Source organism: Pavona decussata, unplaced genomic scaffold, assembly GCF_977016875.1.
Source record: "Pavona decussata unplaced genomic scaffold, jaPavDecu1.1 SCAFFOLD_324, whole genome shotgun sequence".
NCBI lineage: Eukaryota > Metazoa > Cnidaria > Anthozoa > Scleractinia > Agariciidae > Pavona > Pavona decussata.
The window spans coordinates 512,048-535,019 of NW_028145713.1; the positions used below are offsets into that span (position 1 = coordinate 512,048).

Here is a 22,972-nt window from a genome sequence, read left to right on the forward strand (position 1 = left end):
CCGCATTTCTTACAAACTGAATAACCTCTATCAGCAATAATATCTTGATTATCACAGCATCGTTCGTGTTTGTTCGACTGACGATTTTCAAACTGCTCATGACAGAAAGGACAGGACTCTCCAAAATCTTTGAAACCTTCATGTACAGTCAACTCTCTCATAGCGACCACTTCTCGTAAGCGACCACCTTCCGTAAGCGACCACCTTGTAAACAACCGTTTTGTTTCTCAGTTAAATACTGTTTCAAGAGCTCTCTCGTAAGCGACCACCACTCAAACTTCTTTAGGGACCGCGACCACTTTTTAGGCCAGAAATTACACATATTCTTTTGTTTTCTGTTTCCGGTAAGCGACCACCCAACATAATCACGTATGATCCCTTGTAAATCATTACTCAGAAGTGACAAAAGTTCAATTTTGATGACGCTTCCCCTACTGCTGACAGATAATGACAGTTTACAGACAGAGAAGATGGCTATAATTAGATCTGTAGGTAAACGGGAATTGTTACAGTGATCTGTTCCAAAATGAACCATGAACCATGTTATACAAAGTTTCATAAGAAGGATGAATAAATGTGAAAAAATCAAATAAATAAGTTTCTATTTGCCTAATTTTAGCTGCTAAGGTAATATTTTTATTTATTTAATTAATTAATCAATCCAGTTTTAGGCTTAGTTTGTTGATCTTTCCCGTAAGCGACCACCTCCCGTAAGCGACCACTTTGTCGTGCACCAAGGGTGGTCGCTTACGAGAGAGTTGACTGTATTTCCAAATCACAATTCATTCTACTATACAATATATAATTGTAAACAATATTGTTTAAACCAGTGAAGACTATATCAATACATTACCATACATTCATTACAGCACAGCTGTGCTGGTCTACATCAAATATCGCAATCACAGTCTATTTCATGTCTCCAAAGTATTGCCACAGCTGGATGACTTTCAAAATATTCGACAACAGACCACCGATTCGCCGCTTTAGTCATACAAACTTTGTGAGTAAACTTTACCAGCAAAATTTATCATGACGCATAATTTTTACTTGTATTATGCATAATACAATTTCTGATTGGCTGACAAAATCATACGAATGTCTCATGACATTGAACACAATGGACTAAATTTAGATGTAAGCGGGAAAGTCCCACTGCATTGCATCATTTCCGAGAAAGTGAAACAGTGTTTGGATAATGGTGTGAATGCATTTCTTACGCGTAAGAAAAAAAGTAACGACGAAGAGACAAGCTATTGACAGCAAAGAATAAATTTTCCGAAATGGCTTAAAGAGAAGTCACTATATAATATTATAAAATAATGGAAAATAAATATATCATAAAATTTCCAATTAAAGCTGAAAAACACATGAAGTCAGTTATTTAACAATTATTCCACGAACGCGCGTTGGATATGAGATGATAGATAGCCAACGAGGTGCATAGCGCCGAGTTGGCTATAATCATCTCATATCCAACAAGCGTGAGTGGAATAATTGTTTTGTTAAAAGCAATCAGGAAATATTGCTAGATTTTCCTCATTTCGCTTTGCAAGAACAATTAGAAGTCAGACAATTAAATGGTCGCCATTTCTCAGCCATGGTATAATGGCTCATATACCATAACCGCTTAGCCAATCAAATCCCTGGAATTGCATTATACAATGACCCAGTTTTTAATAAAAGCCATTATCCAATGGAGGATATATGTTCATGCATCAAAGTAAAAAATCAATTGACTAAATGTCATAGTTGTAAAAAAAGAAGAACATATCGACAATTTTATTATGATGGTAAAGTAACTTCTGTTTGTAAAATCTGTTTATACAGTCGAGATCCGAAAACAGTTAATCTAATATATTTAGGAAAGCCGGTTCGACTGGAAGAACGTGATATTTGTGATACTAATGTTTTTGTGATCACAAATTTTTATTTGGTTGTTTTCAGGGCGCATTATGGAAGCATTCTTATTCATGAAAATGGGAAAAAAAATTTCATATACATGTGATGGAGCAACTAAAAATATGACTTTGACATATTTTGATGAATGGAAAAATCATCTACGATTCAAACGATGCCATTAATGAGTAGCTCTATCGTCGCTCCGCCTGAGCCATATGATGATAATTTGATAGTTAATTACGCGGAAAATTATTAGCGCAATTTCTTTAACCGGTTTTAACCAGTTTTTTATGGAAAAATTATTAGCGCAATTTCTTTAACCGGTTTTAACCAGTTTTTTCAGGAAATTGCGCTGTTCCAGTTTGGCTTTGCGAATGCAATACTTCCGCTATTTGTAGGCTTGTTTTGGCTATGTTTTGACTCGAAAATAGCTCTGAAATACTGCGCAATTTTGTGGCAAAATTATTAGCGCAATTATATGGAAAAGCGCTAAAACCCTCATATCCTATACTACTTTTGTATTTAGACACTAAAATATTACATCAGGTATCAAGCTATTCTACATCACATTCGCGACCGGTAACAAAAAGGTTAATCCTCACCACTAAAACGATCCATACAGACAGAAAATTTAACCTAATGCTAACACGCTGAACCTGATCTTAACTGAAAAATGAAATATAAATTAGCATACGAGGCTAAATTCTAAAGCACGTGGAGGAAAAAAATGGAAAAACCTAGCACCTAGAATGCCGGCAACGGCGTAAGGAGCAATACGAGCAATTAAAGAAACCTGGAAACCTTAGCTGTCGCTTATCGGTAGGGCAAATCGTCAACGCTTTCAATTTTAATTTGGGTTCCATCCCTTGTTTAAACCAGAAGAACAAAAGGTAAAAAATAATATATGCGGAATATCTCAACATTTTGTCTCATGACAACCTGTTTGTAATGGTAACGTCACATTTCATGAGAGAAAAATTTTACTTCAAACGATTCCCGGAATGACAAAATGAACAGTTGCCGCAAACATTAGCCACATACACAAAATAAAGGCCGCTTCAGTAAAAATTTTCCAAAATCGTTGACTGGGGAGAGGGGCGGAAGGGGGGGGGGGGGGGGGGGTGGGGTTCAACGTTATAACTCCTGAGAGTTAATACAACAGCCACCCTAATCTAGCTGCTACGGGAAATTGAAGAAGACATTAAAATCCTCGCAGCAAAAACGAAACGTGCTTTTATAGTCAAGGCAAGAAAACAACTCATATCATTTCTTTCACAAAAGCGGTGATGATAACCCCAACTAATGTACATGTTTCTTTACAGTAAATCGGCCAACATTGGTAGTTCACAGTCTGTTAAGACATCATAAAGATCGCCAGTGGTAAGGCCATTTTGCTGTGCGACACAACACAATACGGCTTCAGCAGGGTTTGGAATGCGCTTGTCGAGATAACGAATCTCGTGTGGCCTCAATCCCAGTTTCTCTGCAACACGCTTCCAATCTTCGGCTCCTGTAATATTAGAAAACAAATCTAGTATGACGCTAAGTATAAAACGTAAGGTTCCTATCAAACTGTGCCAAGTTTGAGTGTCGAAAATATATTGGTGACGTATGTAGGCTAAGGTTACTGATAGTTTTCCCTTGGTGCCGATGTTTTTATTTTATTTTATTTATTTATTTATTATTTTTTTTTTTTGGCGGGGATTGTTGTTTATCGCGGACCAGAGAATTTCTTTCTTCTTAACACTAACATTATAACTTTCAATTGAATCTACAATCTTGGACAAAACTTGTTGAGAAAAATGCGAATTTTCCGCATGTATTTCAATTTTCGTTAAGGAAAACACCGCCTGGAGAGAAGTAAACTTTCACTCTCCCACCCCAAAATGGCTGACGACGGCGAAGACCCTAGGACACGTGGAGAATTTTTTACGTGACACATCGTCCTCGCCAGACTTTTACTAGGATCCATAAGTTAGTAGTCCTCAGGTATCATTCACAGAATTATAAGATGGAACTGTTCCCGGTATCTCAGTAACACACTTGGTCTAATAAAACGTTCTAACGAACTTTGCACTACAACGTGCCAACGTTTCAGAAAAGTGTGAGTCTGTCAAGCATGTAGTGTCTGATGAGGAGCGCAGCTGAAATTCATACCGACGAAATCTTACCACTCAAGGTGACAGTGATCTCTCTGGCCTGTGAATAGGGGATACATCGTACATCGAGGTCTTCAGGTAGCAATGGTCCTAGAGATAAGGGATGAGCATTATCAAAACACAAACCCAAGCAAAGAAAAAACAAAAACAAATGAGGGAGTTATGAGAACTGCAAAGGACAGAGTTGCATCTCGACAACAGTGAGGGTGGACGGAATGTATGTAGTCTTTATGAAAAAGTCCCCCCGTTTAAACTGTTTCAACATTTGCCCAACAAATGAATCGTCATTTGAAACCAAGTGAAAACTGGATAGAAGTTATCTTTTGTGCGATTATACAGAGCTTAGATGTGCCAAACGGTGTTGTAAATGCGAGTGTAGAAGTTGTGTGTGGCTTGGGATGTATGCCGGGTGGGTATGCTTGACATGTTTGGTTGCCATAGTACTGAAGGTTAGTGGGGTATAAGCATTTTATTTATTAAGACCAGGCTAATAAAGTCCTGGTATAAGAGCGGTTACATATAGCATCAGTGGCTTGCTTAACAGCAACAAATAATCTTAAGGTAAATAGGCTTACTTGTTTATACACAGTCTCAAAAGAGTTTGGAATTCCTTGAGAGGAAAACAAAAGGATATAACCGGAGACGGAGTGAAACTTCGGAGAGTAAGGGGTAGTATGTTATCTCTTCCACAGGGCAAGAACATCACTTGAGAACCGTGGGAAATGGGGACTCCCCTAATAACTTAGAAGCACTCACAAGCAATTACTGAGTGATATCTTGTAATCAACTTCCTAGATGTGTTGACTTTTTTATCCAAAGGTCCACTTACCAGTTGCTCCTTCCCGTGAGATTACCCTTAAATGCTTCACCACATCAAGCCTGTTTGAAATATTTGCTTCCCTTGCCAAGCAGCGGATCAGCCTTTTGGTCTCAAGATTTGGCTGTTCAAGTGAGGCATTATCCAAGTTAAGCCTCTCTTTAAATTGACTCACAATCGTCTGGGAATCATGTGATTGGAACGAAAGGGATTCCACAATCTCATCAGGCAAGGCAAGAGATTTTTCCTCGTTTCCTTAAATAAATTATAAGACACACTACAATGCAATACAACACAAGGAGCAATATTGTATATTTTTAGCTATCATGTATGAACATGCATGCCAAAATAGTTCGTTTGTACGATAAACTGAAATGGCGGAAAGTTGAAATATAATTACGAGGTTTTATTGATCCTTATTATCAAAATTATGAAAAACAACTTTGCATTACATACACATTTACGTTCCTTCTACAACTTAAGGTGCGCAAATGGGTACTACTGAGATTAAGGGTGCCGTCTCTCAGCTAAAAAGGGATTAATAACACAAAAGACGTGGAAAATTATAATCAAACGAAAACGTTTCTAGACCTCTCTAGCTCGCTTTTTAATTAACACAGTTTAATAAATACAAAATAATTGCAATCACACCAGCTTACGTTCAACAGGAGAGAGAGCTCTGCCATCCCGTTCACTGATCGCTAGCTGCGACATGTAAAAAAAATTGAAAACAAAGGGTTTAACAAATGGCATTTCTTCACAGTGATCACACGTTAAATTTAGCTTGGCCGGCAATTTTTCTTTGTTGTTTCATACTCACATGGTACGGATCAGTAACCGCTGGCAATAAATAGCCACTATACTTGATCAGTTCGAAGTACTTCGTTTGTGTGAAGTCTGTGTCAGCTTATCACTTACTCAAAAAAGTTCATGTTTGTAAAAGAAGTTTTCTAATGCATCTTACTGACGTGAAGTGTATACGTCAATTTTGGCAATGTTAAATAAATAAAAAACACGATTATTCACCTTTTGTTGTGATGAACAAAGCCAAGGAGTAAACTGTATGATCTGAATTCTGGTATCTTGGGCAGAAGCCGACTTAATGCAAATGATGCTTTTCTTGTCAGTGCACAACTTGGACAAGGGAATGAAGTGGAGGCACTGCTCTTGTTCGCATCGCCTTTCACGGTGAGTAGGACAGTAGGTGACTGCACCTCCGCAACAGCAGACTGGGCAAATGACACTCATTTCATATCTCATATTCCTTAGCCAGCAAAACTCATTTCGCATGCACTCAAGCATTACTGCGAGTTGCCTACGAACAGCACGCGCGCAGTTAATTCCAGCGATGTCATGCTGGAATTCTTCGGACGCGGTAAACTTTAAAGATGGAACTTCCGCCATCTTAAGACTTGCATTCGCGCTATGAACAACAATCTCAACAACGGAGGAGTGGCACAAAAAGATCACAGAGCAATCTTTGTGTTCGGAGGAAAAGAATCGTGCAAAATTGTGAAACAGGTGATCACGAGGATTTACTGGTTTCCAAAATCTTTCCTTGCCCCACTGAAAGAGCTGCAGGATCAATCTGGGAAAGAAACCTGGAGGAACTTGACTATTTCCAAAGGTGAGAAATAGGGAGGGAATTCGCGCTGACGCAATCAGGTCAACAATCTCCGTTGGTGGGTGTGTTTTTAGCATTGATGGCACAAGGTAGGTCTTGTTTTCAGCTGTAGCTGTTGGCCAAGGACACAACAAGCTAAATCTTTCCATGATTCCAAGGAGACTTTCACAGGTTTCTTTGTTGTTGCACAAAGTCCCCCACACGTGCTCCAACAGCTGTTCATCCAATAGTCCATCAGTCTCAAGCTTACACCACAGGTCAACAAATTTCTTCTCTCTGGAGTCATATGGTTTAACAGTTATCACCTTTTTAAAAACGTCTATTAACCACTGCGGATCCAAAACCACCAGTTTATCCAACTGTGGTGAGTCATCAAAATGGATCAGACTTCGTAGGTCATGCAAATAGTTCAACAATGTCTTCAAGTCTTTGTCTTCATTGATGTTGCATAATGTTGATGCAATAAGTTTTGCTGTTGTCAGAGAAATGCATTTTTGCTCTTCCCTCAGTGCTTGAAGAACCTTATCAAATTTCAACCACTTGACTGGAATGGCTTCGTTGACGTAGGGAAGTTCTTTAGCGACAGCAAGTACTTCTTCCCGCAAACGCGAGACTTCTGGACAATCAGACTTTCGGACATTCAGACTTGTGTTATCAACAAAGAAAACATCATGCAAGTGTGTCCCATACGGTTTGGCTTTTAGGAAGCCAAAGATCTCGCGAGAAAGTTCTCTTGGGTCGCCACCACCATAAGGTGTATCAGCATGAGTACAAACTAGGAAAACGGGAGGCAGCCTTTCTGGAAGAAACTCTGATTTAGGACTTCCTTCCAATACTCTGTTTTCCTTTTGACTTTTGGGCAAGGAAGCAACTGACATCATCCAAAAATCGAGATAATCGAGATTTGTTTTAAGATTAAAGTTTTCTTGATATTTCTTGTAAAGCCCCTGTTTCACCAGAGGCTTGGCTCTGTCATGTGGGTTGAGGCTGAGGTCATAAACCAGACAGTAGACTGCCCGTGCTGTTAGAAAGAGCGGGTGTGTCACATAGTAAACTGACTGTCCGGCAAAATCCCACATGGTTGAATATATGTCTTCAGTGTGGTCACCCCTATCCCCCTGGAGTAGCGTTTCGATTTCAGCTGCTACCTCTTCCGGTACATGCGGAGTGGAGTGACTGGCATTCTTTTGATTCCGTTCTTTTGGTTCAGGCGGTAAGTTTACATCTCTGATGAGGTTGGGTGCTGGGTCCTGAGACACCTGAATGTCTTCTTCACCTACTGCTGGCTCAGTGGAACGTACTACGAGTGGTTTTTCTGTGACCACAGAATCGTTGATCTCGGTACTGTCATCACTATCTATTGTAACTTTACTACTTCTCGTTTCTTTCCTCAGACTATCCACAATGCATCTTGCAGTGTGATAATCAAAGGAAATGGCAGCATCAGAATTTTCCTCTTTGTCCGTTGTTCCAGTTCTCCACGTCTCTTTGGTCACTTTGAAATGTGAAGGATCCATTTCAATGCCGACAGTACTATCTTCCTCTGGGTTGAAACAAATGCCTTTCAAGGACTTCTTTAAACTCGTCTTTCCCGCTCGGTCTTGTCCAATGAGCATTATTGGGACTCTTCTGACAGTTGTTTGGCCGTCAGCAAGGGCCTTGTTATAGGCTTCTAAGGCCGATGGACCACGCGCCAGAATTTCTAGCGGAACTAAAAAGGGAATAACGAAGATAAATATTTCGATCATTGGAATAAATGTGATGGAATATGTTGAGCCTGGTGAATAAATGAGAATGATGTGTTAATCAGTAAATGACGCAGGCATACTCGGCATAATCCGAGTCATAGTTTATGCAATGCTAAACTCTCATAGGCTTTTGGCGGGAAACATTTCTATTGTTACATTTCGTGTGACTGTGAACTAGCCAATGAATGTGTTCGCTTTGACGGGAGAAACGTCAGCTTTATATCAAAAGCTTATACTGGAGCATTCAGAGAAGACATGAGATCATCCTCCAATAATTCCATCAAACCATATTGTTCATGATTAACGCCTTTGTACACGCATCTAAGGTTTTTTTTTTCAGGTGTGTACAGTCAACTCTCTCATAGCGACCACTTCTCGTAAGCGACCACCTCCCGTAAGCAACCACTTCGTAAACAACCGTTTTGTTTCTCAGTTAAATACTGTTTCAAGAGCTCTCTCGTAAGCGACCACTACTCAAATTTCTTAAGGGACCGCGACCACGTTTTTGGCCAGAAATTACACATATTCTTTTGTTTTCTGTTTCCGGTAAGCGACCACCCAACATAATCACGTATGATCGTTAGTAAATCATTACTCAGAAGAGACAAAAGTTCAATTTTTAATGACGCTTCCCCGAACTGCTGACAGATAATAACAATTTACAGACAGAGAAGATGACTATAATTAGATCTGTAGGTAAACGGGAATTGTTACAGTGATCTGTTCCACGATGTTATACAAAGTTTGATCAAGAGAATGAATAGATGTGAAAAAATCAAATTAATTAGTTTCTATTTGCCTAATTTTAGCTGTTAAGGTAATATTTTTATGTAATTAATTAATCAATCCAGTATTAGGCTTAGTTTGTTGATCTTTCCCGTAAGCGACCACCTCCCGTAAGCGACCACTTTGTCGTGCCCCAAGGGTGGTCGCTTACGAGAGAGCTGACTGTATATTGCTTTATTTACTGTTTAGACACTTTGAATATAAAGGCGTGGTCACCGTAAAGTTGATTTTAAAATTATTTATGAAACGTAAATAAACTAGAAATGAAGGATTCTTTGCTCACTTGTCTTTGCCGGTCCGCTCTCTTTCATCTTACGAGCCACAGAAGTTTGGACTTTTTTGACAAACCGAAAGAACTCGGGAAGCTGCGCAGCTATTTCTTCCGGTTCCCACTCTCCGCTACTTAGCAACTCGTCCCACTCCCTACAGTGCAGATGGAAGTCCGTCTGTCAGAAAGGAAACAGATTTCCTCTTAACAAGGGCGCAAACGTAGCAAAACATACATCAGTGAGAATGATGTATTATTCGGTAAATGACACAGGCATACTCGGAATACTAGTTCGAATGTTCTATCACTGAGCTACAGGAGACTCCTGGAAGCTAAGGCCATTAAACTAGGTTCATGGGACAAACATCCTGCATACTGCTATGATTGGACATAACATTAACATATTCCATCACAATAATCAAAAAAAATTATCATCATGCTTGTGAGATATGTGATATGTTGCTTTCTCAGATTAAAAGTGCTATCGACCACCCATTTGTTATATATTACAATTTAGAGGTAGTCCGTACCATTTTGTGCACTAAACAAACTTCTCAAGAATCTACCATGTAGAAATGACAACAAAAAAAATCAAGCGATACCAATTCAATCCAGAAATCGCGTCAAGAAATTCAGAAGGCAACGATCTACAACGGTGTACAACTTTATTTTTATCTTTCTGATATCTTTCTTTCTGTAAACGACAGGTTCATGGTACATTACTATAGGTAGGTGCAAAACTACTTTGTCAGCGTATTTGTAGCATATTTGCTGACAGGTGGTTTTCCATGTCTAAAGCACAAATAGTATCAGTTTTTCTATTTGGATCACAGTTTTCTCCTAAGCAAAATAATGATCTATTTTTTCATATCCAGTCTTTTATATCTGAATCTTTTCTTCACGTATTAGACAAAACCGTCCAAACCTGGAAAGGGCCATTATTATCACACTTTATCACACCGCTATGTAAAATCATTAAAAATGACTGACGTCAAAATGTTAGACATTGAGGTTTGTTATACCGATTCTCTGGATTCCTCCGCTATCATGTCGCTACGCCATGTGCTTTCCTTGGAAAGAATGGCCATGAACCCTTCGCTGGTTTCACACAAAGACCGTTTGGAACATCGTCTGTGGATTAAATGAAATCCCTCGGGTATACTGCTCTTTGCTAGACACAAATCATCTCCATCCGTCAGAGTTAGTTTTGACAGGTATCTTGACAAAACTTGTCTGGTTTCCTCCTCAGGTACATAGTCCGTGCCAAGAGCGCTCTCTATAGCAAGACAAACAACACATTTTTACCATTCTTTTTCAAGTAGTGACTTCTCTAAAGTTACTGGGAAGGATGGTTCACTGAAGCCTAAACCGTAATGTTTGCATAATTAGAGGCTCTATTTTCAAGCCTCTCGAGGTTCCCTCCCCCGATCCAAGGACCGTACTCCTCAGAATGTTTGGTGAGAATTTGCTTCCCAGTAGTCGAGGTACACCATATCACAATTCCAGACCAACATATATACATTTTTATTTTCTAGTACTGACCCGTTTTCAGGCCCAGCTTCTAAAAGACAGTCAGCTAGCGTTATGTCCGCTTATACACAGGAAATTACATGTCTAAAGACTGATTGCATGTCTTCTCCATCGCTCGATCAAAGACTGCCTTTTCTGCGGCATGGTACTTCAAAAAGAGTCTTGAACGAAAACGATATCAAGCTCTTAAGCATGCCGTTTTGTACCCCCGGCAGACTAACGGTACTCATGTAACATCATACATACCAGTTCTTCCACGGATCGTCAATCTACAATCAAATTCACACCCAGGAAACAAAATGTCTGCCTGCAGATATCTTCGTGAGGGTAGCACTAGCCACCCACGGCATCGTGACTGCGTTGTAACATCTTCAAAGTTTATCTCATCCAAGATGTTCTTTACGTCACTAGAAGGAATTGGTAAATCATCCAACTTCTTGTCCAGGTTCTGTTTTGCTACCCAGACCTGTGTAATAATTAACGTATGCAACAGTCGATACTGAATTGCTTTTGAGACTACCCTAAAAGGAATGGCGATTCTTGGCTTTGATTAGTAAGGCTCAGTTCAGACGCTGAACTTTTCATGAGCCGAACTTAATTCAAATTAAGGTCGGCCCATATCACGAAAATCTCAGACGCCGAACTTAATTTACTTGAAGCAAAACCAATCGAAATGTTAGCGGTTTTTTTTATTTATTTATTTATTTATTTATTTATTTATTTATCTATTTTTTTTTTTATTTGAAATACGTTATAACAATTTATGCATTAGGTTCGGCTCATGAAAAATTCGACGTCTGAATCAAAGCCGTTCCAAAGCCAAAATTCCCGGCTGAGCCAGGGGGGAAGAACGGCTGAGCCGTTTCAAATTGAAACAGCCGTTCTCAAATGATTCAGATGCCTAACTTTTCATGTACTTAATTCGAGGTATTAGGTTCGGCTCATGAAAAGTTCGGCGTTTGAACCGGGCCTAGGTTGGAGCGGAAGCCAACTTGAATTGTTAAAAATATGTCACAAGCAAGTCAAAAAGTTGTACCATGGAACAGTACCGCGTAGAGCAGAGTAAAACCAGAACAAACAGCTCTTTTGGGTAACAGGCTTACCCCTCAGCAGCCAAATTGCTTGTTTAATTCTAAAATCCATCGTATTTAATTAAACAATTTGCTTTGAATGTTCCCCTTCGTTTGCTTTTTGCAGCTGACGAAGCAACATATATTCATGAACCTTACCTTAAATCTTACTTCATGACCGCTTGGTGTCAGAAATGTTAAATCGTATCTCGAAGAATAATTTTCAAATTCTTGTGGAGTCTTTTCCATGGCCAATCCTTCCAAGATCTTCTCGTTTAAATTAACCCCCTTTTCTTTAAATGCCGGCTTCCAGTGATTCCCTTCATCCGATGGCTGCAGCTTTTCTATTGCCTCACCAATAGTCCATTCTCCTTCAGCAGCTTGTTCTATGTAGATCAGACAAACATGATAAACAAACGAAAGTTATAGTACCAGAAGGCAGTTTGCAAACAATTCCCTCAAATCGAGGATACCTGAAGTGTCTACTGTTTTGTTTTTGTTGTCGTCCCGTTTCTTCTAAAAGGAAAAAAAAAAAAAAAGAAAAGAAAAAAGAAACTCCTCGAGCCCTGGAGTGTAGTAACACCATAAACAAAAGGAAACAAAACTCTCGCCAGTTACTGCAAAACCAATTTTGAATTTTCTACTGTAATTAACCATATCTAGACAGTCTTTCTCGGTGCTCTGGGGAACAGGAAGTAAGGGGTTGCCACCTCCATAACTTAAAATAACATAAAATAAAATAAAATAAAATAAAACCGAAGAGAAAGGAGGGTAAATGATTAATTCATCCAAAACTGTTTCTCCTCCGAAATAAAAAAAGAGGCGCTGCTGAGTACACTTAACGTCTGCCGGTCACATTTCAGCCACCATCACCATCTTGGATTTCCTCATTTCCCAAACAAATTCAGTAGACCACCAAAAACCAAAACAAAAAATTAGTTCTGAAATCCTTCATTGAAAACTGGGTAGTTCAAAATCATCAGAAATCTGTCTGTTATGGCAACCTAGAATTTCCGCATGAATATTGATTTGTCACCCCAAAATGTTTTCAAGTCACAAATTTCTGTAAAACTCGTGGTAGGCATCCGCCTTAACACGTCACGACAACCTGGTTTTTAATTATCTTTCTTCAGCTTCAAACCCAGTTTTGACACCAGTAACCCACTAGATTAATGTTATACTTTGCATCAGATACGCCATTAGTGCTAAAACGTTCAAACTACCTTCGTCAGGTACTCGGATGATGGTCGTTCCAAAGTGACACCACATGTCAGCTTTGAGTTGTTCTTTCGTCTTCATTTCAAGTTTAAGCTTACGGAGAGATTCTAAAGCTGCATCCCTTAGGTTTGACAGATAGCTTGGATCATCGCTTAGGCTGCAAGATTCCTAAAAAAACAACGTTGTTATCCTTGAGCTACTGACACAAGGCTCAACATCTTTTCATCAACAAAGGTTGCAACTTCTGTTCCGTATTGAGCAGCGTTCAACATAATTTGTGCGTTGAAATGGGCTACTTAGCAACGTTCAGCATTTTTTATTTTATTTTCTTATTTAATCAACTTTATTGGACACAAATACAAACAGATACAAACAAATACAAATAAATACAAACAGCAAAACAGAAATACAAGAAACAAAATGAGTGGTCCAAAGGGTATTGCGCAAAACGGGACAACGAGACCCATGCGAGGAGCAACCCCTTAAACATTATTAAAACACATAACAAACGTTAAAAAATCTTAAGCTTTGGCAGGGTGGTAAAGGCAGTATCTTGCAAGAGACCAAGTACAAGTATGTTATTGTTGCTGGCAAACGAAAACACTTCACATTTTCCACTTCTGTTGAATTGAGCAACAAATTATGACTGATTCATCACGTTAACGCTTAATATAAGTATTGTTTAGTGTTTCTCCCTTAAACTGTCCTATAACTACAGGGTAGGAGACTTTGTCGGCGAAGTTGCTGAAAATTTTATTCATTAAGTGTACTCGAAACCATCAAAATCCTACAAAACACTTGACTCGTTTGCCTCCTCGTATACTTTTTACTGGTATTTAATTAAATTTCATTTCTCTCTTTTCTACGGCTTTCTTTCGTTAGCTACGGCCCATATTTTCTGCACGCCAATAAAGTAAATTAAAATAAGTTTAATGAAAACCTGTTTTCCATCATTCTCTGCTGGTTTCAGCCGGTATTGCGTTTGTTTGTGTGGAAAAACATCACGGTCTTTTTGCACCACTTGCTCCAGTTTGAGTTTACAGTTTTCTGGGAGGTTCCAGCCATCGACAAATGAACAGGCTTTGTTGAATTCGTTTTCTAAACCTCTAATTCTTGCTCCACCCTAGAAAACAACCATTTATTTCAATATTTACTGAAATATCAGCTTCAAAGTTTATGAACACTCAACGATTCTTTTCGGTAGATTAGCTGTTCGGAAGGCCGTACAGCCCTTAGGTAAGTAGGATTAAAATCGGCGGTGAAAAGCTCAGTGAAATTCCTAATTTGGCCACATTTCAGCTAAAAATTTGTTATGACTGCATGATAATTCCTTTGGTTCAGTGGTTGGACAAAAACGTATTTTTTTTTTTAATTAAGCGCGAAATAAGGCCAGCCAACATTGATCTTACAATGCCCCTTAGAGTTGAATGAATTCCAACAGCAAAAGTGTTGGCTTGAAAACTACGAGAATTCTCAGTAGGTTTATTATCAACTTCCCTTTATCCTTTTTTAGACCATGATTTTTATTTTTATTTTTTTGTCCTAGCAAAGCTAGCACTTGGAGAATAAATAGTACGACCAAATATGTTCCTTCCCAGGTACGCCACGAGAAACGAAGACGTCATATACGCGGTAACAACGTCATGATTGCCTAACAGCCCAACCTTGAGTGCTGGGCAGCCAACAATAGGATGTCCTTGAGTCTGTTCAAGACGTGAGAAATGCTACTGCATAGCAGAACTTCTAGGCCTGCTCTTCCCCCAATGCCTGGTATTGAGCGGAAAGAGTGGCTGAAACTTTTGGGAAATTCATTTCCACGAAGATCCTTGTAATTGGGACTCCTTCATATTGACAGCTTACTTTCTAGAGCTGCTATTCGACTGTATATTCTAGGGGTATGCAAGTTTTACGGGTACACTAAAGACCAGATCAGCAAACTCTTTGATGCCCTGATAGCGTCATTATTTCTATATGGATTAGAAGTGTGGGGCTCTGCCTTTCAAGGCAAATATTTAGATCGTATTGACTCCTTTATTAGGTGTGCCTATCGTTTTGGCTATACAAATAAGATTTTTTTTATAAATGATCTGTTCAACAAAATCACCAGTGCCATGTATTGTTTGACTTACTTCCACCTAAACGTAATAGGGCTCTTAGAGATAGGGGCCATGATTTCATACTCCCTTGAGTGAAAACTGAACGGTTTAATTTTAACGAGATTTTATGAATAGATGCCTTTTAAGATTTATTTCTTGATGTTTTTAACTTATTTTGTAAACTGTAATTTGCTTAGTTCCTCAATGATTATAAGTTCTTCAAAATAAGCTAAATCAAAAAAGGCACTGTAAGAAAAGTAACTTTTCTTCCAATAATATTCCATTTCCCGTAAAAAAAAACTGTTTGTCAAGACTTGGTTGTCATGGTAACTTCAAAACGACCATATCTGATCGTTTCCAGATAAATTTCAGAAAGTAATTCAGTAAGCCGCAAACACCCCACACCTCCCTGTCTAGGTGGGGTTAACGATAATGCTACTTTAATTTTACTGCTTTTAATTAACACTGCTCATCAAACAAATTTGCCGAGTAGTCAGGATATACTACACATCTCTACTGGGATTAACAAAATCTGTTTCGGTTTACGAGTCAGTTTTTGCTGCCGACTTTTCTTCTTGTTCTGCAAAACAAAATTTCCCAAATTTCGAACAAATCATTCCAAACACCAAAACGAGTACTCACGATTCCGCATATCTCTACTGGGATTAAGTCACTTGGGCCTGCCAATTTTTCTCCTTGTTCTTCGAGTAATTATTTCCCACCGACTCGTACCTTACTTAAAACTCTCCCGGGTTTTCATTGAATTAAGATGTGTTTAATGTCGACTGGAAAAAAACACAATAAAGATGTAGCCAGTCTCAACCAATCATCAAACCCCAGTAGCGATGCTTTTAGTATGTTTATAGCTCAACAAAATGGCCAATTTACCATAGCAAAACATTTTAGGTAAAAGAAAGGGGTCTCTTTTGTGTTTAAGAGTAAAATTTCCGAGATGTTAAGCGACGTATGCGACCAAAAAGTGAATGGAGGCGTTATTCAACTTTTTAGATGTAGATAGTGTTGAATATTTGGAGATAGCGGACCAATCAAATTACATAAAGCGCCAAGGTCACTGAGTTGCAATAGACCCTTATCACTCGGCGGCCATGTTGAGTCTCGGGGGAATAAAAAACTTTGTTTCCGCACGGCAAGCCTCGGCCAGACGCGAATTCAGTGCGACGCTTGCCTTGCAAAAACAAAGCTTTTTATTTTCAGGAGACTCAACATGGCCGCCGTGTTTTAACGGTCTGTCGATGTTGGCAAGCTTTGCGAGAAATGGTTGATTTTTCCCTGTTCCGAACTTTCTGGAGTCCTGTTCTAAATCATCAAGTATCCTTGTAGCTCTCCTGACATCTTCTCCAAAAACAAAAATAAAACTTCCGCTCTTGTCTAGATGGCAATTTGTTTTCGAAATGAATAATACTTGGTTTTTAAGCGTAAAAGTGTTTGGTTTAAGTGAAGCCACTTCGTCCTTTTAGCTCGGAGTTTTCACTAAATGATTGAATTTGATATAATTTTTCGTAATCCTGCATTACAGTGCGACGCGCCTTACCGTGGCCACCCAACAAACACTTTTTTTTACAAGTTAGCCAATCAGGCTGTCTTCCTCCCTGTTCATAAAATACAAAACAATAATTCGTTGTGTCACTTGCCTGTTGGATTTTGCAAGAAGGCGTGACCGTTAATAAAATTCGCATTTCCTGATTGGCTAACTTGTAAAAAAAAAAAAAGGTTTGTTGGGTGGCCACGGTAAGGCGCGTCGCACTGTAACATTGAACTGGATTTAAAGTTCAATCTTTAATTTTGTTCTATTCAAAGGCTTTTAAGTGGAATAGACTTTGAATTGATCTACTTACGATGATGATTTTGATGTGTGCTTTCGCCCGTTGTCTTTGATCTTCTGTTCCACTGACTATGTACACGTCCCCTCGTTTACGAATCACTTCTGCTCCTGTTAGAGTGCTTATTTTCTTGAGTGTCTCTCCCCGTTTTCCCATGACTATACCCTTATATTCCGTCGGAACCTCCACAAGTTCTCCCGAGAGAGGTTCTTCCTGCCTCCTTTGTTGTATTTCCTGCTGTTGTGAAAATTGTAAATAAACGCGGAATTGTAATTTAAGTATCAAACATGAGCGCGGAAGAGTGTTTCATCAAGTTGGAAAATGTGGTGCAGCCAGGTTTGTTTAAACCAACTTCGAAGTGTTTGCTAATCGTAAGAAAAACTTTTCCTCATCTTTGATATAGCTTCTCAAACCATTATTGCAACTTGGTGACAACCACTCAGCCAATCACTGCCCAATGTTAATATGCTCTAGATTCCATAAACTATCTGATCTGAAACTATATAAAGAGGCGTAGGATTTGCACACCGCGAAATTGTGGGACAAAATAAGTACTTAAGTATTCTCTATAGAGCTCTACAGTTTATGTTGTTTATAGAGCTATTGCTAATTAGTATGTTCTATATAGAGAATACTACCGAGTTCTTTTGTTCTCCTTTGTACAAAAGAATATTTACATATGCTATCCATATAAAAATAAGATGTAATGCCCTTCATCGGATAATACTAACGAATTCCTTTGTTTCCTTTCTAATGGATAAAAGCCTAATTAATACTAGTATGCCCAATATAGAGCATACTGATAAATCTGATGAAGATACATACTATAAATACGGGCTGTCAATTAAAAAAAATGAAAAAACAACTTGCAATAATAAAATCGACAATTTTATTCGAGGTTTTTCTCTTTTCATAACTTAAACAAGTAATTAATCACCCCCGAAAAAAATTAAAAATTTTAGGGAACAATTAACGAGAGAGCGGTCTCATCGTGTCGAGTTTTGTTTGGAATTCTGTCTCTTCCTTTGCTCATTTTCTTTCACTGTGGTAAGTCTAAATTTTTTTTTCGAATTCCTTCCTCAAGTACTCAAATATGCCTGTGCCCTCAAAAGCAAGTGACTCTTGAGAAGCAAGGACGGCCTTAAGTCCCTCGAGCTCAGCGTACTGGCTCATTGTCTTTAACGCAACAAAGAATACCAAAGCCCGACAGAAAGAGAGGCATTGTCATCAAAAAAATATCTATCAACATAACGACAACGTCCAGAACAAAATAACAACGTGATTCTGAAGTGTGAATGACACAATTAAAGTGCATTCATAAAGAGAATCTTCATAAAATATGGACCCTTCATGGGTGTGACCATCTTCTAACACGGTTATACAATAAACGGTCGTGCCTAATATGGTATTTAATGCCACTCGCATTAGATAGTGCCACTACATACAATTCATTCAATTCATTCAATTCATTCAATTCTATAAGCCAACAAGCAGGACAAGTATTACAAAAGTCACTTTATAAGTAATAAGGGAGTAAATATTTACAATAGTTTTCAATGTAACTTAAAGGAGAATCAATGCAGCTTTCAGCTTAAATTTAAAAAGTTCATTCTTGGAAATCAAAAGTAGAAATTAAGGATATCTTGTTTATAATTATGTTAAATTATCAGGTAGCATCTCTTTGTTTAGCTTCTCTATTAGAATCCAGATATGTGATACTGTAACTTAATAGTGAACGGAGGTCTCCTAGATAAGCCTAGAAAGGCTTCCGAGGCTTCCAGCTCAATATCACACAAACTTTTGTTAAGAAATTAATACATGCAAGTTGAAGTTGAAGTTCAATGTCTAACCCTTACATAATTCTTGAAGAAATTCACTATACAAAAGTTGACCAAAGTTTATGACAATTAAGATGACATTTCCAAACACGGTATTGATTCATTTTGCTTTCTCTTCAAGAGTTATTTATAAGCTTGAGAATTATTCTTAGAAAGTCTGGGGACAGATAAAACACCGACATCCAACATGCAACTGGCTTTTATGGTGCAATTTTCAATTATCCTGCTCTCTTCAATCTCACCTTTAGTTTCCGAATTAAACAAACCAAATGTTTTAAGTTAAACCAGAAACACAAAACAACGACAGAACCTGACTAAAAAAGGAAATATAGACAGCCAAACAGACAGATAGGTAAAGACAGTCAGACAAGTGGATGCACTTTAAAATCAGCATGTTGTCAGACAAGTATTGTACAAGACGATAAATGTTATTTTTGTAAAGAAAATCCTGAGACACTTCTGCATCTGCTCTTCCACTGTCCGCTTACAGTAGCTTTTTGGAATGATTTTCGGGAATGGTGGCCTCGGAACACCCAGATTGAATTCAACCTTACTCCCGCTAATGTTCTATACGGTGTGATGGACAATTCAAAGTTCTGTACGTTGCTCAATTTTGCCCTTCTAGTTGCCAAATTTTATATATATCGTTGCAGTCTAGACGAAGCACCCCTTTTCTTCCCCGTTTTTGAAACGGAATTACGTGAAAAAGCTCGCGTCGAATATGACATTGCCAAGAAAAAAGGTTATCTAAAACACTTTAAGATTAAATGGGAACCACTAATTCGCAACCAATTCATCGAAGACGTGGTTATTTGAGGGACCCCTTGAATCACTTTCCACTACTTTTTTTGTTGTTGTTCTATTTTTGTCGTTTTCTTTCGATGCTTTCTATTCGCTTACCTGTTCATACTGCAATATTGTAAATAGTTAACAATATAACAAAAACTAGAGGAGTGTGTGGATGGGTTGTTATCTAGGTACCTTTTAGCACTGCAATGTAAGTGGCTTTTGTACTGTGATGTAAATAATGTCAGTTATAATATTGTATAAAAAAAAGTTGGTAGTGAAGATACAGCGTTATTATTGTAAATAGTGATTTTTGTTAGTACCGTAGTATAGTATAGTATGCTTATATCGTAAGTACAGTCAGTACTGTAATTATCGCTATTAGTGTAAATCAGTGTTAGCACTGTTTAGTATCATTGTATTAGTAGTGTTACATTATGCTAATAAAAAAAAATTTAAAAAAATGTTGTCAGACATACTTTCATGTCCATGAAATTCAATGTGAACAATCATGTGTGTGGTATGCTAGTGAAATACAAACAAAAATGTGTGTATGTAATTGTAAACGTGCTGACATTTGTAAAGTGCACAAAAAACATGGTGCTCTTGTGTTTCTTTCGTGCATCTGAGGCCATAGAGCTAACACATGCAAGAAATAGGTTCGAAATCCTTATGGGGCAGATAACTCTTCATGTCTTGAAAAAGCTAAACACAAAACTATACAAAGATTATCAGAAGTGAGCATCATCTCATCAAAGCTTAAGGTTACCCCTATACCTTCAGAGGTGTCTCGCGTCCAAGCGATGTAGCGCGTCCGGTTTAAACTGTAGATACCTGTACCCTTATATCAAATTAAAGCTTATAGAGCTGGCTATCAAACTAAACCAAGAATTTTGAAATAAAATGAATTGCCGAATTTTTAGCGCTGTTTTCTCGAATCAATTTTTTTTCACTTGGAGGAGCCACTTCAAAGAGCTAAAACTCAAAAGGAATTTGTTCGTTTGCCTTCAAAATTTGGACAGTAGCTAGTTTAACATATAAACAACAAAAACATGTTTGCGAATTTTTTCTTTCGAAATACTTTTTCTCCGAGAGCGATTTTTGTACGATTACTCCACATTTTTTCCATCCTATTTCGAAAATGCTCTATAACTTCTCATTGCGATTGAATATGGCAAAACGCAGACAAGTTTTTTAGCGCTTTGGGTCCGGTAACTGAGGAGCAAATTAAATTAGCGAAAAAACAAAATTCTCTTTCCTGGCTTGTAGCCTTAAAAAAGTGATTCGGACGTTCGCATTTAGAGGTCGTGAAAAATTCGACAATTCATTTTATTTCAAAATTCTTGGTATAGTGTGATAGCCAGCTCTATAAGCTTTAATTTGATATAGGGGTTTAGGTATCTACAGTTTAAACTGGACGCGCTACATCGGTTAAACGCGAGACACCTCTGAAGGTATACGGTAACCTTAATCTCTAACATAGTTTTGTTCACAACTTACCACTTTTTGTAAGATGAGCATCTTTGCCAAGCTTCTTTGCTTCTCATCACCACTAACTGTGAACCCTTCCTCATCTCTGCTCTTTGAAAAAACTCTTGCTTTAGATACCTGCTGAATTTTTTGTAGCACACTGCCACCTCTCCCTATCACGCGACCTTTAAAGTCTTTGGGAACGTCTACAAACTCACTTTCTATAATTTCATTATCGTAGTCATTGATGCGAAGTCTGAAATACAGAAAACAATTAAATTGACATTTCAGCTTTGAAATAAAACTGGTCACAAGAAAAGCTCTGACACAAGATGCTTGTGATATGATGAAAAACAAACAATGATATGAATTACAGGCTAAGGTGTAAATAAATAAATAAGTACATAAATAAATAAATAAATAAATAAATATAAAATGACTTTGAAAAAAACATTGAACGTACGAATCAGAAAATTTGACGTTTTGAAGATTAGAAATTAACCAGTTCTTTATTTTTGCGGCTGTCTGTTCATTGCTTGTTCGTTTTTTTCGTTGCGTCTTGAAGCTGTTGGTGTAATGACATACCTCGGTATATATAGCTATGTATCATAGACTCATCAATCACGGTGACATAAAATATTATATGTGTATTATCATAATAGATGAGTTCTCGCTTTTTCTCTATCTTGGTCTGTTAGAATGCTTAATTTGAGTTTCAGAAAGTTTTAGGGAACGGATCGAATTTTGTTTCCCGAATTCTCCAGCTGCTTTTAGCTTTTCTGGAAATACTACCGGCGTTCAGAGTTAACCTTATACCGGAAACACTGTTATGAAAAACTGTTAACCTTATTCCGGAAACACTGTTATGAAAAACTGTAAGTTAACATTTTGTCGAAGAAAACTTACGTACAATACATTATTTTATTCAACTAAAGCCACATTTCTAAGGCCATAGTGTTCGGGACTTGCGAACAGATATTCAGCCGTAATGAGCCGTTGCCTGCATGCGCGTGATTAACTTTCTGTATATAAAGTGAATTTCGTGACTTGAAAAAAGTGACCTCGACGTGTGGCTGTAATTTGCGTAAGTAAACACGATTAAATACGAAATTCAAGTATCACTATACACAATAAAGTACTCATAACAGAGAAAAAACAATATGTTAGGCCTAAAGGATATATCGAAAGATTATTAAACTAACGCTGATTCGTCCGAGATCAGGAAAAGTTCAATTAATTATCCGCGGGACTGATGCAAACCAATAAATCGCAGCATTAACCTGAACGAAGCAGTGACGAGACATTGTGGCGAGGCGTTGCATACGTGGTTTGCAGGTTAGTTTAAATAAAATCTTGTTAATAATGCATGTCTTACTAGCAGATACACAGACGGTTGAAAAAACATAGCTAACAAAAGCATAAATCGCAACAAAATTAAGGTTTTAGGTTAGCAAATTGTCGACCAACGATGTAAAAACCTAATTGCCGCCGGCATAGTGTCTTTATTATATTCGGAAGCCGGTGAATATTTGATAACGGTTAATCTGGCTGTTTTCATCAGATTATTGTGTCTGTATATAACAACAGTATCTTCTAAAACCCCTTTTTCGTGACCGTTGTTTGTCTGTTATTGGTAGTCAGGCACTTTTCTTAACAATAAACCCACCAAGAACCAAGGCGATCAAAAAGGGTTGGTAAGTTCTGAATTGAGCCGTTCAGCTCTTCATGCATCAACAAAGAGATATGTCTTACTCCTCTCGCAATCGATGGTAGTCTCCAGTAGCCATGATGTTCCGACGCTTTGAAGTTCCAGTGTCTG

The 22,972-nt window shown here is 38.1% G+C and overlaps 1 protein-coding gene across 1 annotated transcript; it reads right to left on the bottom strand.

Moving 5' to 3' along the window:
- Positions 1 to 400: 400 nt before the first annotated feature.
- Positions 401 to 22,955, bottom strand: LOC146453676 (uncharacterized). Its single transcript, XM_085096259.1, has 14 exons — positions 22,906 to 22,955; positions 21,184 to 21,409; positions 17,075 to 17,296; positions 14,063 to 14,245; positions 13,128 to 13,290; positions 12,064 to 12,290; positions 11,081 to 11,300; positions 10,327 to 10,580; positions 9,320 to 9,482; positions 5,905 to 8,213; positions 5,538 to 5,583; positions 4,891 to 5,133; positions 4,074 to 4,151; positions 401 to 3,412 (listed from the first exon to the last, which is right to left on the bottom strand). Exons 1-14 carry the CDS (start codon positions 22,938 to 22,940, stop codon positions 3,219 to 3,221), a joined length of 4,563 nt encoding a protein of 1,520 aa, XP_084952385.1. The 5' UTR covers positions 22,941 to 22,955; the 3' UTR covers positions 401 to 3,218.
- Positions 22,956 to 22,972: the final 17 nt, after the last annotated feature.

Bases quoted from the DNA above. Each gene is read 5' to 3' on its own strand.
- LOC146453676 (XM_085096259.1), bottom strand. From the start codon at position 22,940: ATGGCTACTGGAGACTACCATCGATTGCGAGAGGA. The intron at 10,581-11,080 runs GTATGTATGATG...GTCTTGCTATAG, and splicing joins GACGATCCGTGGAAGAACTG to AGAGCGCTCTTGGCACGGAC. The intron at 5,134-5,537 runs GTAAGCTGGTGT...AATTTATTTAAG, and splicing joins AGCTCTCTCTCCTGTTGAAC to GAAACGAGGAAAAATCTCTT.